Raw genomic sequence first — 16,360 nt, 5'->3', positions numbered from 1 at the left:
AAAAAAGCTTTATAGCTTAGAGAGGGATTAAGATGATGATTGTTGGTGATCCAGCTTGTTGATGATTGAAAATGGGGTAAAAAGACATCTATTTATAAGAAAAAAAAGGGTCGAAAGATCAGAAGAGAGTCAGAATCCGACTCGGAGTAAAACAGGTTTCCGTCGCGACGCGATATTTTTTGGAAGATAAAAGTCGTACGGAATCCGGATTCCAATCAAATTGGGTTAATCGTGTTTCCGTACGAATTCTAATTTTATCGGAATTAAAATCATTCAAAAACAAGTGTTTTATCTGATATAAAATTCTTAAATTTTACTTTTTTAAAAACAGGATAAATTATAACCTTCTTGAGAATTCTAGAATCCAATAATAAATCCTAAGGGATTTAGAAATGAAGTTAAGGTTAATGGACCCTCCACATGGTCATTGGGTCGTAGGTAAGGCTCGGTTTGGGCCCAGTTTAGTATTTTAGCCATAACTTCTTCGTTATAACTCGGATTCGGGCTTATAATATATCGTTGGAATCTTTTCAATCCCCATCCAACTACACAATTATTAGACCCAGATTATAAACCAAAATAAACTGGTTTGGACGTTTTTATAAAGAGGTTACGAAATGAATGATTTTAAGGACACGAGATAATTGAGTTTTGGGTTTAAATGCACGAAATAAATGATTTGGATTAAAACATTTAAGGAAAGGTTAGAAATATGGTCAAGTCTAAAGGGAACTTCACGAGACTCTTTAACACTTCACCTAACTCGATAATCAAAGACGTGAAAGGTACTCATCACTGGGTTTGGTTTTTGGGGAGACACAATCAGGTGTCTACAGAAGCCCCCACTTTGACTGAGTTTGGAGAAACGTAAGTTTCGAAAACAAAAGTCAAAGTAGATCGAAAGGGACGGAGAATGATTCAAAACGTTCGCCGATCCTAAATCATCCTTTTTAACGCTGTTACCTGTAGAAAATGTTAATTCTACAAATAAAGGAGTTAAGAAACACGTATCTGACACCAACATATCGGTAGCAAACACTTTTGGCAGCTTTCCACGCCTTGAGAAATCCACCGAATGATAATTTTCCACACCTTGGGAATTTTACCGCGAACCACTACGCCTCGAGTGAATCTTTAGATGATAATCTTCCACACCTCAAAAAGACTGATATGAGATAGATTCCACGCTTCCCCCATCGCGAATCAATACGCTTCAAGCAACTCACAAGGTGACAAGTTTCCACGCTTCGGGCCACGTGTCGTAGATTCCTACGCGTCGAGAGCCTTATCGTGAACTCCTTCGCTTCGAGAAATTCACAAGTGAAATTCCATACTCCGGGAAAAACACTAAGCATCCACGCCTTGTGATACATCCGCCGTCTTCCATGCCTTGAGAAGTGCGCAATGATCTACAAATTTCCACGCCTTGGGGGGACTTGTCTATGCCTCGAGAAACTTGCAACACAGTCAATCAAGTTGTTTTGTTTTGACAACCTCCACATTCTCAGGGAGCGCCATCGAAGACCACTACGCCTCGAGCCGTCTTCTCAAATCAAGGTGACAACTTCCACATTTTAGGGAACGTTGTTAAAGACCACTACGCCTCGAGCCGTCTTCTCAAATCCTCTCTTCTTCACACCATGGAAAATCTACCGTAAAACCTTACTCCTCAAGATTTTACCGAGCTCAAATAATTTTTTGTAGATCTTCCATCAATGGTTATATCTCGCTTGGAGAGTCCTATCGAACCATTTTTAGCAATTGTGATCATGATCGGGTCAACCACTTCTCAAATGTGATCGTAATCGAGCCAAGCACCACTCAATGTGATCGTAATCGGGCCGATCACCGCTCAAATGTGATCGTTATCGGGCCGATCTCTTATCAAATCAAGATCTTTACGCCGCGCCGTGTCAGGGTGTATCGCGGTGCGCTGGAATTAAGGTCAGAGTTTTTAAACTCATTCTGCTCGTTCGGCTTCTTTGTTGTTTGCTCACGCCTTTTTCGCTCATTTGCGCTCAATCAGATTGCCTCAAATCTTTTGTAAAGGTTGTTCGTCCGCTAGGGACTTAGTGTACCTGCATCTATATTTTAGACTATAGGACTTTGCTCATGTTTATAGTTTCCTTAAGGTTGACCCAAGACTTGGTGTTACTTGACTCATTGTGCGACTCAATGTGTTTAAATCAACTCGACTTAATGTGATGTGACACGTATGTGCAGACTCAACTCGATGTGGTATGACATGACTCAATGTGTATGACTCGTGTGTGCATTGTGTTATGATTGCACTGTACAATGATTGTGCTCGTGCAGTCGAAAATGCAGAAAATCAAAAAATTTCCGTCATTTTTGTGTAAGGTACCGACTTTCTCCCGAAAATAAAGACGTAAAAAGGAAAAGAGGTAAAGTATTGGTGAAAGATGAAGTCTTTGAACTTCCTCACATGGAAAAAAGATGAATCAAATGACGGTGTATGTTGAGTGAGCTTAATCAAAAGTGTATGCATTGATGTTGTATCTCATGGTGCAAGGATTGTAGCATCCTAGACTATCTTAATTGATGAAAGTATTTGGGTAACTTAGGCACGGAGGCTAAGTACTTCATACTTTGTGATTCGACGATGATTATGAGTGAGTGATTCTAAGATGACAAGGCATGCTTCAAGGTTGTATTAAGATTTCATGACAAAGGGTTCCTAAGGGAGGGATTATTTGGCTATATATCTGTGATGTGTGTGAAAGTGATTCTAAGGTTAAGCTACAAAGGCTAAAGGTGTGGAAAAATATTTTGAAAAGAGTCAAATGATGGTAACTCTTATGCTAGGTAGGCTAATGAAGTAAGGATCAAGCCCCCAAGTCTAGCTCTAAATGGACAGGGATGAGCATTGGAGATTCCTTGATATGATCATGCATGAATGTGAATGCATTTTTATTACGGCCTCACCCCAATGTGAGGTTGCCTACGTATCCGTTAGGAATCAGGCCGAACGTAGCTCTAGCCGAACCTCGCACAAGTGTGTGTATACCTCAAAGAGGTCTTTCAAGGGTTGTAACGGGGTTAGGCTAAAGGTTGAAGAAGAAAGGATAAAAGGATCAAGACCAAAGATAAGCCCTCAAGGTGTGCAACTTTGCATTTGAATCTTGGTATTTGTATGCTTGGGGTTTCTCACTTTTGCACTCATTTTTCTTTTTTTGCATTTGAAATTTGTTTTTGAACTTTCTTTTGTATTAATGTGGGTAATCCCGATCATGCGGTCTATCACTCAATTGGCATTCATGTTTCTCAAGCATCACTCGATAAGAGACGCAATCTGAGACGTGTTCATATCAAAGACATTGGAACACTTGCCCTTTTGCACACTTTTATTTCTATTTTGAACCCTTTTTTTTAACTTACAAAATTTTGGGAAAATCACTTAAGCTTTTGTATTTGGCTTTGATAATTGCGTAAGTTACACACCATCCCATCCCAAGGTTAGGTAGATGTGGGTTGAATAAATAAAGGTCTATCGTTAGACGAGGCTCAAAGTGGTTTATCAAGAAAGGGATTGTAATATTCGAAAGGGGTAAGGGTGATATGATGTGGCTACAAGGGGTGCCTCAAATCATTGGTATACCTTATGCTTAGTTCAGCGTTGTTTTTTTTTTTTTTTTTTTTGAAATGCAATTATCATATGCAAGGAAAGAAATGCTCATTTTATTAAAAATGGAAATGGTAAAAAAAACAAACTCGTGAAATAAATCTAAGGAAAAGATGAAGGGTGCCTATGCTAGACTTATTAAGGGGAAGGGGAAAACAAAAATAATAAAAGAATCATGAAATATTTTTCATTGAAGCCTGCCTCGTGCTTTGTGCTTATTATCACTCGGTTTTCTTGCCAGCTGGAGGAACGAGAAGCTTGTTATTATCGATCAAATATTGGATGGCCTCTTTTAGCTTCCAACAACTCTCGGTAGTATGACCCTTACCTTGATGGTACTTGCGGTGTGCATTAGAATTCCAGTTGGGCGATCTATTTTCGGGTGATGGATCTTGAAGAGGTCCAATGGGAGTGATGAGTCCCTTGGCATGGAATCGATCGAAGGCGGTGTCATAGTCATCCCAATAGAGGTGAACTCTTTCCTTAATTGCTTTCTTGGTCCTTTATTATCCATGGCTAAGACATCATTAAGATTAAAGGTACTAATATTGTTACTAGAGTATGTGTTTTCGGAAGAAGAAGGATTGTCGTTCTTCTTTCCTTTCCAGCCACTGTTGTTACTATTGTTAGCAGCTTTTTGTTTTGCAAGATCATCTTCAATTTCAACGCCTATGTTGTAAACAGCTTTGAAAGTATTTAAATTACATTGATATTTCAAATGTTTATGGTATTTCTCTTGGAGGTTCTTAATGAACATTCTTACAGATTCTTTCTCATTTGGAACTTCAATCATTCGAGCGGAAGTTTCTTTCCATCTATTGTAAAATGCAGTGAAACCTTCATTCTCTTTATGTTTAAGCATTTCAAGTTCCCTATGATTCGTTTCTACTTGGATATTACATTTGTATCTATCAATGAAAGCATATGTAATAGTCTCCCAAGTGGCAATTTTCTCGGCGTTCATGGAGAAAAACCATTGTTGGCACACTGGTTCAAGAGAAAGTGGGAAGGGCGAGGGAAAAACCTTCTTGTCAATCCCCTTGATCTCCGTGATTGTTTCAAATGCCCTTAAGTGGAAGTAAGGGTTGTCAATATCTTTGAACTTGGGGATGTCATCGGTAGAGAACTTGTGCGGAAGAAGTTATTTGTCCACTGAGACCCCTTTAGAGCTTATACCAAAGTACTTGTAGTCATTGGAGATTTGACTCAAGTTATCCTCCGTGCGCTTGATGGTTTCAATGGGTACTTGCTTGTTAGGGTCGTTGACTCGAGTAGTGAGCCCTTTAAGCATCTCAGCGAGTCCATTGATGGTTTTTTTAAGTTGGTCAACTTCTTCTTGGCTGGCCATTATTACGAACTTTTTCTTGTGTCGAAACGGTATATCAAAGAGTAGCACTTGAACGAAAGTGTTGTTTTTTATTAAACGCCCTTCTCTCCTTGACCAAACGTTGTGGAAAGGGAAACCATGGACACTTATTGCCAATCACATGACTCGAACTCGGTTCAACATGCATAGGTGTATGAGGTGAATGATATGTTTGGGGAAATCATGTGGGAAGGGAGAATGTGGAAAGGTAAATGTGTATATGGAAAGTGTGAGGTATGTAATGTATAGAAAGTGATGTGAAGGGAAAGAATGCATTTGTGGAAAGATGTGGAATAATCCAGGAATAGGATGGACCCTCAACTCAAATGACGGAAAGGACGACTCGTGCATGGACCTAGCTAAGACATGGTCATGGGTGTGAAAAAAGTATGTACAAAGTGTATGGTAAGACTTGTGAGTGAAAGTGATATGTTCAAGACTCGTGTCATGACCATGGGACTATGTGATTAGACTCAATCAAGAACCAAATTAAGACCTTGGTTATTAATTAATCAAAAAAAGTTTAGACTCGACGCGAAGACTTAGAAAGGAAAACCAAACCATCGTGAAATGATGGAACTATCGCATCACGTTGGTTCTATTGCAGCGCGATATAAGTATCACGTTGCGATAGAACTAACGGTCTGCGCTACAAGCCAGACTTTCGCGCCACAACTGGAACGTCAGTTTAACTTGTTTTCGGTAATTCTTTCAAAAGGGAAGCCATAGTCTTAGTAGGTCAAGTATGTTTAGATTTTATTAATCCAAATTAATTAATTAATTAATTAACTAAGAAAAGTCCTTTTTAGTCATTAGTTAGTTTATTAAGGCTTTATAAACACAAGTCAACAGAAAAAGGTTAGTTTAATCACAAGCACGATATCCACAAGTAAGGAGTGCACAACTAGTCAAATAGTCACAATATGATGCTGTGAGTTTGCAACCTAACCATGGCTCTAGTTCTCTAAAGTTCAAGAATTATGGTAGTCAAAGAGGGTCCATGGTTATGAGTCTGGATGCATTGCGCGGAAACCTTACCTTTGTAAGGGTTGGCACGTATGGATGGGACCCCGCAAGTTAGACTTGCTTCCATGGTTTGGTGAATTCACAAACTCGGATGTACCCGTCGTTGCACGGAGCGTTCGATTGGGTAGATGGAGCGTGAATTCCCGATGGCTAAAACCATGTGTAGAACACATATGGGTTCAAAAAAGAAGGAAAAACTCAACCAGGAAGTAGAATCGGCGAAACAATACTAGAATCGGTCAAAACAAGAAGGCAGACTCCTGGCGCGATGTCAGAAGAACTCGGCGCGAGAAAACAAGAGTCGTCGCACGGCGATGGATCCTGTCGCCTCGCGACAGTTCCTACGCTTTGAGGCAATTTTCTGTGTTTTTTGGATTTTCCGATTTTCGTAGTATTTTTTTCAATTCTAATTGTGAACGATATTTCCGACTTTTCCTACATGTAAAAATCCTATGTTTTTTACGCATTACGGATGGTCTTTCAAATGTGGACCTTTTTATGCTTATGCCATAATGTTAATCAAAATTACGCACATGAAAATCTAGAATCTTTCAAATCTCATCCACTCATTCTAAAGTCAATTGCCAAAATAAATTTAGGAATCAAAATTAGAAATCCTCCCCAGTGGAGTCGCCAAAAAACTGTAGAAAATATTTCAAACATCAACTTTGAGCCCCACTATGATCATGCATTTAAGCATGGTGGCGTCCAAAGGGAAAGAAGCTAGAGATAAAAGAGTCGCCCACAAGTTTTAGGAACTTGTAAACCGTTCACGGGTGTGAAGGTTACACCCCATTCACGATCACGGAGATCGCTAACTCCATAGTGGTCCGGAACCATGACTGAATATTCGGAAATGATGGTAGGAATCCAACCTAAAAGAGATTGAACCCGCCTCTACTTAATTCTTATGATATTCATGTGCACTTTCCGATCAACATACATCCAACAAGTTGGCCCTAAACCTGTTTAATCTACGTTGGTTGATTATTAATGCACAAATAAATCTATTATTGGCGATCACTTGAATTAAAATCATATTAGCCTAAAATCAGATTATTAATTATCTTATTAGGCATGATTTCAAGTACAAATTCCCTTTAAACCTGCAAGAAACGGCGTGATCAAGCAATAGCAATAAATCATGAATAATCAAGCAACATATAAATTTATACAACAATCATCATCATAATAACATCATCAAAACATGATTAATAGCAAGATCCTAGGTTTGATACTAAACGGATTAATAACAAACCTTAGCATGTCACTAAATAAAAAATTAAAGCAATAGCCTAAACATGATACCATAAAACATGATATAGAAATATTAATTAACATCCTAAACATGATACTAGAAATCGTAAAAGCATCCTAACATGATACTAGGAATTAAAATAATATTCTAAGCATGATTTTTATATCAAAAGTGAGGAATAAGGATAGTAGATCTACTCACTTTGATGTCTCGTATTTCTTTCTATCAAAACAATACACACGTTAGTAACTTCAAGAAAGATTAAATTAAACAAATAAATCAAATAATAATAATTGAAATATAGATTAGGGACCAAACCCTCAGAACTATCTACCTTCCACGTCGAGGTCGAAGGCAACTACGAGAAGGGCTTGGAGTATTCAAGTCTCGCAAAGGACGTATGATATGTGATGTGTTTAGGTTAAGGCTAAGAAAAAGAGAGAGAGAGAGAGAAAAGCTTTATAGCTTAGAGAGGGATTAAGATGATGATTGTTGGTGATCCAGCTTGTTGATGATTGAAAATGGGGTAAAAAGACATCTATTTATAAGAAAAAAAAGGGTCGAAAGATCAGAAGAGAGTCAGAATCCGACTCGGAGTAAAACAGGTTTCCGTCACGACACGATAATTCCGTCGCGACGCGATATTTTTTGGAAGATAGAATCCGTACGGAATTCGACAATCAATCAAATTGCGTTAACCGTTCCGTACGTATTCTAATTTTATTAGAATTAAAATCATTAAAAGACAAGTGTTTTATCCGATATAAAATTCTTAAATTTTACCTTTTCAAAAACAGGATAAATTAGAACCTTCTAGAGAATTCTATTAGCCAATAATAAATCCTAAGGGATTTAGGAATGAAGTTAAGGTTAATGGACCCTCCACATGGTCATTGGGTGGTAGGTAAGGCTCGGTTTGGGCCCAGTTTAGTATTTTGGCCATAACTTCTTCGTTATAACTCGGATTCGGGCTTATAATAATCGTTGGAAAGCTCTTTTCAAGCCCCATCCAACTACACAATTATTAGACCCGGATTATAAACCAAAATAAACTGGTTTGGATGTTTTTATAAAGAGGTTACGAAATGAATGATTTTAAGGATACGAAATAAATGATTTTGGGTTTAAAGGCTCGAAATAAATGATTTGGATTAAAACGTTTAATGAAAGGTTAGAAATATGGTCAAGGCTAAAGGGAACTTCACGAGATTCTTCAACTCTTCACCTAACTCGATAATCAAAGACGTGAAAGGTACTCATCACTGGGTTTGGTTTTTGGGGAGACACAATCAAGTGTCTACGGTATAAGTAATAGAGGAGAGAAATTCAACTAACCATCAACATGAGTGACCATTAACACCCCACCAAACGATCGCAAGGAGTGCAAAATGGGCAGATCTAGGGATAAAGACACCCCCCTAACCTTTTAGCTTCGCAAACGGCAGATATAAGTGACTATTTGTGGGTGCAAATGGGGATAGTATGGTGATACTCCAAAGGGGGAAGAACTTAAGAAAGAGGGAAAAGAACTCACGAAAGAAGGAAAAGAACTCAAGCTAAGAAAGGGGGAAAAGAAATGAAGAAGGGGGGAAATGACAATTAACGTCTTCACACTGTCAAATTTAAAGCAAACGCCACTTTTTCATTATATGTTATAATACAAACTAGTCCTACTTGGCATATATGATAAACACCTAAAAAATCACCGAGAGTAACCTGGGTGGACTCGTAAATATCAGTAATTTTAAAGAAGAAATTTATTGGATTTTTTTTCGACAAGTTTATTGGATTTTCAAATTGAATATCGGAAACTAAAAAAACACTCAATAAGTTTTCAAACCATTATGTTATTGGCGAACGTAGCATTTAGTTTTTATACACTTACATACAAGTTTTGCTACAAAGAAACTGAGTTATAGTTGACTACTTTTTTCTAAAGAGATGATCAAAATCTCGAAATATACTTCATATATTAGGGTATGTGACTATTAATTTTGGTTGTATTCATTCCTCATCTGCACTTAGTTACACTGCCCACGTCTAATGAGTGAAATTATCCATATGCCCATAATCATATCCCTCATTCATGACGTAAACCTTGCACCACGCCCAACACTTACAACCACCACCAAAAAATCAAATTTATTTTTCGTTACCATTGTTAATAGTACATACCCCAATATAGTAGTAATGGTTGGATGTTTTAGGCCCTGTTCTTTTGAGTTGTTCTGCTCTGATCTACTCTGTTGAGTTTTACTTTCCTCTGCTAAAATCTGCTCTACTCTGTTCTGCTTAATAATAATAATAATAATAATAATAATTAATATTTACTTATAATAATAGATAATTAATATTTAAAGATAATAATAATAATAATAATAATAATAATAATAATAATAATAATAATAATAATAATAATAATAATCTGCTCTGCACTGCCGAGAAGCTCAAAAGAACAGAGCCTTAGTGGTCTGCTTGGTATTTTTCGGCACTAACACGATAACACCTAGAATTTTATTCGGTACCACTAGAAATTCCAAGTAGGTGGCTTTGAAGTTAATTTGTTGTGGTGGCGTGGGGTGCTGATGATGGTTGGGTGGGTTGTGGGCTTGTGGAGGTTGAGATGAGTGAAAGGAAAGGGTGTGCGATAAGATTTATCCAAGGATAATAACATCCTTTGATGAACACCTAGTGCATCCTTTAGTAGAATTTCACTTATTTTATATTGTTAGCCTGAACTTTAATTTATTAAGCATATTAACCTTTATCTTATCTGAATTTATTACCCATAATATTATATGAATCTATTAGCCTTATCTTATATTATCCAAAATAATCTAAACTCATTACACCTAACATAAATGAAAAAAAAGTTAAAAAAAAAAGTCTAGCATCTCTAATTATCAACAATATTTATATCATACGATTTAAGGAAATGATTTAGGCTAAGGGAGGAAAGGAGGGAAAGGGAAATGGAAGGATGAAGTATCTTTCATTTTGATAACAAAGGAGGAAAAAAGGGAATTAGGGGAGAAAGGGAACAATTGCATTGAAGAAATTGATTAATTTAACAACAAAGATATTCGGAAGATAAAGTAATCATTATTCATCTATCCCCTCCCATTCTTCCCTCTTCCCACCCCTTTTTCTTATCCAAACACACTGTAAATCAAAAATACTTATTAAAGTTATGTGTTCAATAACTTGAATTTCTCTTATTTTATTCCATTTTATGTGATTAACCTCATCTCAATCATATTTGATAAGAACTTATTAAACTTAATCTTACCGTATATCATATCTCATTAACTTCTATTATACCTAATCTGAACTCATTAATCTTAATCTTATCCTACCAAATTTTATTAATCTCTACTTCCTCCGTTTCTGTAAGTGTCCCATTGGGAATTTTGGCACTATTCACTAAACATACTTTGACCGATGTTTGTGAATTATATATAAGAAAAAATATAGTTTGAGTACTTGTTAGAATCGTCTTAATGAGTAAATAATTAATATTCAATTGTTATAATTTATAATTAATGATAATTAAAGATATCGACTACATGTCATGTCACTATAGGCACTAAAAAAAACCGAAGGGAATATATTATCTTACACAAACAGCGGAGTACAAAGTATTACGGAGCACCTTTAATCTTATCAAATTAAGGCGAGGAAAACCGGGCCTAAATCATTTTAAATCAAGGTAGCTAGGCAACATGAAGCATGCCAACAACTAATACATTTCCTAGCAAATATCTCAAACATTTTTATAGGCCCCATTTCACTTCTCTTTTTGCATTGCTCACTTAGGCTTACAGAAAACGCAACGTCATACTCTCAATTTTGGCGAGCTTCCCAAAGACCCTCGTTCTCCTGCCTCTCCCAACACTTCTCACACTTTATAAGTGTGAGAAAAGCGCCGCTCTTCTCTCTCTTCGATTGACTTCACTTCGGATCTCTCTTTCTCTCTCTCTTTAGATCTCTCTGCTTTCTGGGTATATTCTAGAGGAGAGAGAAAGAGTTTCAGCAATAACAATGGCAGCAGATCAATCCGCTAAGCCTGCCGGAGTTTGGCCCACTGTTAAACCCTTCGTTAATGGCGGTGCTTCCGGTATGCTTGCTACCTGTGTCATTCAACCCATCGATATGATCAAGGTTTATCTCTTCTCATGAATTTACATTTCGGTTTTGATTTTTGGGAATTTTAAATTTTTAGGTTGAAATGTTGATTTGGGGTTTTTGTTTTTCACCTGGGATTTGTGATCTGGGGTTGTATTTGATTTTTTGGTTGATTTTATAGTTTTTTTTTTAGTTGAAATTATGTGATCTGGTGTTGTTTCTGATGTTTTTGGTTGATTTTGTGAAATGGGTAGGTGAGAATTCAATTGGGTCAAGGATCAGCTGTTCAGGTTACCAAGAACATGCTTGCAAATGAGGGTATTGGTACCTTCTACAAGGTTTGTTTCGATCTTTTATCTCGATTTCTGTCAATTCTTGTACGTGCAATTTTCGTGTTTACAGTACCTTACAAGTCCGAATCTTTATAGATCTGTTTTTTTAATATATGTGCACAAAAGTTGGAATTCGTTGATCTTATTGCTTTCGAGGAAGCTTGGTTTGGCAGCGTTAAATGGGAAAAGGATTAATCATGGATGTAGATGTGTTATATCTGTTAGCATTTTGAGTGGGTTTACCTTGCATGTTGTGGTCTAATTAGTTATTGTTCTGCAATGAATTGTTGGTTAGTTGATCTTATTTTGGTTTGGAAGCTGACAAACCAACGTGTAATGACTAGTATGGATTAATCTTAGAATTGGACATGTTGTGGTCTGATTAGGTGTTGTTCTGCAATGTATGATGATTGTTAGCATATTGAGTGATTTGCAAGGTTGTATGTTGTTTGTTTATTGCAGGCTTCTAGATCTTCTCTCTGCTTACGCGGCGGAGAACCTTGGTTCTTTGGCAATATGATAGTATAATGGGACATGAATTAATCATGGAATATCATGTTATCCTATGATAATTAAGTATGTCAATTGATTTGCAATGTTAGATGTATATCCTTGTATTAATTGGGTTTTTATTTGAAGTAATTCATTTGGTTGCTTTAACGCTCGTATGGGCCATCTATCTCATATGGACTCTTTTTTGGTGCAGGGTCTGTCTGCTGGTTTGCTTAGGCAGGCCACATACACAACAGCAAGACTTGGATCTTTCAGGTAAGAATAATTTCTGGCTAATGTGTAATCATTTTAATCGACGGCTTGTTTACTATAAATATCTAGTTTGGTTCATAAGAAAGTGTTACTGCATGTAGCTCCTCTGATCTGTCACCCTACCCTGGCTATGATCCTACTTTTGGTGATATGATTGATAGTGCAATAGCGCATATGTATCAAGCTCTATTATAAGTTGCTCCTCCTTATAAATTGAGTTATATGATAATGACAAGTTGGTGTCACAATATCATGTATTGATTGACGTAATGTGTGATGAGAAGATATTATGCATTAATGCTCTTCAAGAGTTTATTATTGAGTGTTTTAAATATTAAGCTTGCTAGAATTCCAAAAAGTTTGTTCCATCTTCCATTCTTGTTATCATTTTTTTTATTATTAGTTTTCTATTGTCTTCAGGATATTGACGAACAAAGCTATAACTGCTAATGATGGAAAGCCTTTGCCTTTGTACCAAAAGGCTCTTTGTGGATTAACTGCTGGTGCTATTGGAGCATCTGTTGGTAGTCCCGCTGATCTTGCACTCATTCGTATGCAAGCTGATGCTACTTTGCCAGCTGCACAACGGAGACATTACAAGAACGCATTCCATGCCCTTTACAGAATTGTTTCCGATGAGGGGGTTTTGTCACTCTGGAAAGGTGCAGGTCCAACTGTTGTAAGAGCTATGGCATTGAACATGGGAATGCTTGCCTCTTATGACCAATCTGTGGAATTCTTTAGGGATTCTGTTGGCCTCGGTGAAGCTGCTACTATTGTAGGTAAGATGATTTGCACATCTACTTGCTGAACTGGTTTCTTCCTTCTCCCTTCTCTCCTTCGACAAGTCTAGTTTTTTGTTTTTTAATTTTTCTGAAATGAATTTCACGTTACCACTCTGTTTTTACATATTTTGTTCCATCCAATTTAGCTCTTATTTTCGGTGAGTAGTGGATGTATCTTTTGGGCTTTTTTTGTTAGCCTACTTTTAAACTCATCAAACACTAAGAAACCCTACTTCCTTTTGGGTGACGGAATACTACTTGCCTGTACCTGAACATTTCTAATTGGTCTCTTGGCATGCCATTTCTTTGATTGAGGCTATTGTCAATGTGAAAACTTTGCTAGATAGATTTACTATATGATTCATGATTGTTTTTGTTGCTTTATATTGTGCAAGTTTTTTTGTTAAAGTATACTTTTTTCCATGCTTATTTATAGTTATCCATTTTCTTAGTTCTAGTCTTTCAGATACTACCTCCGTTTTTTTTTAGTTGACACTGTTTGACTTTTACACTATTCACACACTACACTTTGACTCGCTTTTGTGATTTAAGATACGATAAAATATAGTCATGTGGGATCTTGTTTGAATCGTCTCGATATATATTTTATTAATATCCACTTTTTATAATTTTACAATGTTGATAATTAGAGATATTAAGTGTTAAAAACATGCATTGGAAAGTGTGATAATAGAATAGTGTCAACTAAAAAAAAAAACAAAAAAACAGAGGTAGTACTTTGGTGTAGAGAGATATATTTGAGCAGGCTGAAAGGTCTTAGTATTTAGTCAAGTATAACTTAGCTTGACACTACAGCTTTATGTGATCAAGTGCAAAATGTAAGCAATGGGTTGGAGATGAAAGTGCAAAAGCCGACGCTAATCACTTATTTATTTTATTTTTGATTCATCTATTCTCTTGATTGCATAGTTGGCATAGTATTGAAATAGTAGCTCAGTTTATGTACAATTACTTTTTATACCATCCAAAATTTTTGGTTAAGTTACCAACCATATACATCTTATTCAGTTGATGTACCGATACTCGAGTACCATCAGTAGTATATATCCTCTTATTAAAAAAAACTTTTTGTTAAAACAGTACATATCAGTAAACTAAACCTTTTATTCTAAAAAAAGTACATATTAGTAAAATAAAATTTATGAATATTTGGCACACCTATTCAAACTCATCTGCCTGGAAGACAATTAGTATTTGTCTATTGTTGAAATGGCTAAAGTTCTTTGTCAGTTCATGTTGTTGCAAACTTTGAAGCATGAGAAATAATTCTGTGTCGGAATCCAAGTGTGTAGTACTGATCCACGTATTGAGTTATTTCTGCCATACAGGTGCTAGTGCTGTTTCTGGATTCTTCGCTTCTGCTTGCAGTCTACCATTTGATTACGTGAAAACACAAATTCAGAAAATGCAACCTGATGCTACCGGGAAGTACCCATATACTGGTTCGTTGGACTGTGCAATGAAAACATTGAAAGCTGGTGGACCCTTGAAATTCTACACTGGATTCCCTGTCTACTGTGTTAGAATTGCCCCACATGTCATGGTATATAATTCTTCATCCCTCCTCTATTTTGTCTTCTTTCTATCTTTCGTTATCATCGGGGTATATTGGACTAAATGCTTGCAAGTGACGCCTCACTTGTCTGATAATCACAACTGTCTGAGAATCAAGAATACTTTCAACCCTGTGATGAGCATATCTATTATGCTCCTAAGTGTACCAGGGCTATTTTTGCTGTGCTCATTTGGGACTACCTTTTCACATTTGAGGCCATCCTAAATGAGCAAATCATTTAAAAAAAAATTGCCTTTTGTATACCTAAGATACCAGGGCAAGAGGAGCTGCCACATAGGCGAGTTTGTTAACTAGTAGTCTAATTTATGAAGGTTTTCTTTTGCAATTCTCTTGCTCGTGGCAAATCACATATTAAATTTCATTTTTCCCTTTCTGGTCATTTATATTATAACATAATCTAACTCTGGAGTGATCTGCTTTCAGATGACATGGATTTTCCTGAACCAAATTCAGAAGTTTGAGAAAAAAGTTGGATTGTAGGATCAGAGACAAGGTCATGCTGCTGTAATAGTCAACCCTAATATTGCAACTCTGGCTGCTGGTTTCAGGCCTCAGCAACAGTCTTTTTTTTTTATCTTTTATCGCATTCAACCTTTCAAATTTTGCTGGAACTGTAATAAATTAGCAAAAACTATCGGCTTAGAATTACATGATTCTTTTGGGGTAGGATGAAGCCATCCTTAGTGATAGCTGGATTAGTTACATTTGTGGGAGTTGGAGACTATAAAATCATCGCGGAAATTGTAACCTCAACCATAATGTGGTTGTTTATTTTGTCTTCTTACAAAAATTTCTCGCTATTTTTAAGCAAAGCCTGGCTCATTAGATAGCTGGTATTATTGCTCATTTTGATTCTAAGTGCTATCATTGTAGACTAGCTCACTTGTATATTTTCGGACACCCCATTCAAGTATGCTAGGTGAAAACTGTGGATACAAGCCCTTTACTATGAATAGAGTTGATCCTTTCTTCATCAAAGGAGGATTTTTACTTTGAGCTAGCTAATTAGGATTCTATGGTTTGGTTTATATGGCAGGTTATGAAAGGCTTTCTCTATTTTATGAGTTAATTATAGCGGATTTGGAAAGTAATGAAAAATTTTAAATTAATTTTGTTTTCTATCGTTGAGGAGCAATATTATTTTTCTCCTTTGGAATTTGGAAAAAATGGTGTTCTAGTATAATTCCGAAAAACCATTTCCTTGCGGACGAGATGAATTACTACAAAATATACATCATCATCAAAGATTATTATTGATTTAAAAATATTTATGAATATCTATCATGCCAATAATTCATGCTGGTGCTTCGGCTTAAAAGTTTTAAATAACTCAATATACTTGTAATATATACCGAAGTAGTTGAAAATAGAAAAGCATCACCAACTTTATGAAAGCTTTTTTTTTTTTTTTTTTTTTTTTTTTTTTTTTTTTTTTTTGAAAAAGGTGTGTGAGAGAATATATA

General features: G+C 36.3%; 1 protein-coding gene across 1 annotated transcript; it reads left to right on the top strand.

Moving 5' to 3' along the window:
• The first annotated feature begins 11,094 nt into the window (after positions 1-11,094).
• LOC110704791 (mitochondrial dicarboxylate/tricarboxylate transporter DTC-like) lies at positions 11,095-15,743 on the top strand. Its single transcript, XM_021882601.1, has 6 exons — positions 11,095-11,454; positions 11,673-11,756; positions 12,457-12,518; positions 12,936-13,297; positions 14,650-14,864; positions 15,321-15,743. Exons 1-6 carry the CDS (start codon positions 11,335-11,337, stop codon positions 15,375-15,377), a joined length of 900 nt encoding a protein of 299 aa, XP_021738293.1. The 5' UTR covers positions 11,095-11,334; the 3' UTR covers positions 15,378-15,743.
• The last annotated feature ends 617 nt before the right edge of the window (positions 15,744-16,360 follow it).

Source organism: Chenopodium quinoa, unplaced genomic scaffold, assembly GCF_001683475.1.
Source record: "Chenopodium quinoa cultivar QQ74 unplaced genomic scaffold, ASM168347v1, whole genome shotgun sequence".
NCBI classification, from domain to species: domain Eukaryota; kingdom Viridiplantae; phylum Streptophyta; class Magnoliopsida; order Caryophyllales; family Amaranthaceae; genus Chenopodium; species Chenopodium quinoa.
The sequence above is the reverse complement of the archived record's forward strand: the minus strand, read 5'-3'. Positions and strand labels throughout refer to the sequence as shown.

Bases quoted from the DNA above. Each gene is read 5' to 3' on its own strand.
- LOC110704791 (XM_021882601.1), top strand. From the start codon at position 11,335: ATGGCAGCAGATCAATCCGCTAAGCCTGCCGGAGTTTGGCCCACTGTT. The intron at 12,519-12,935 runs GTAAGAATAATT...TATTGTCTTCAG, and splicing joins GCAAGACTTGGATCTTTCAG to GATATTGACGAACAAAGCTA. The intron at 14,865-15,320 runs GTATATAATTCT...ATCTGCTTTCAG, and splicing joins GAATTGCCCCACATGTCATG to ATGACATGGATTTTCCTGAA.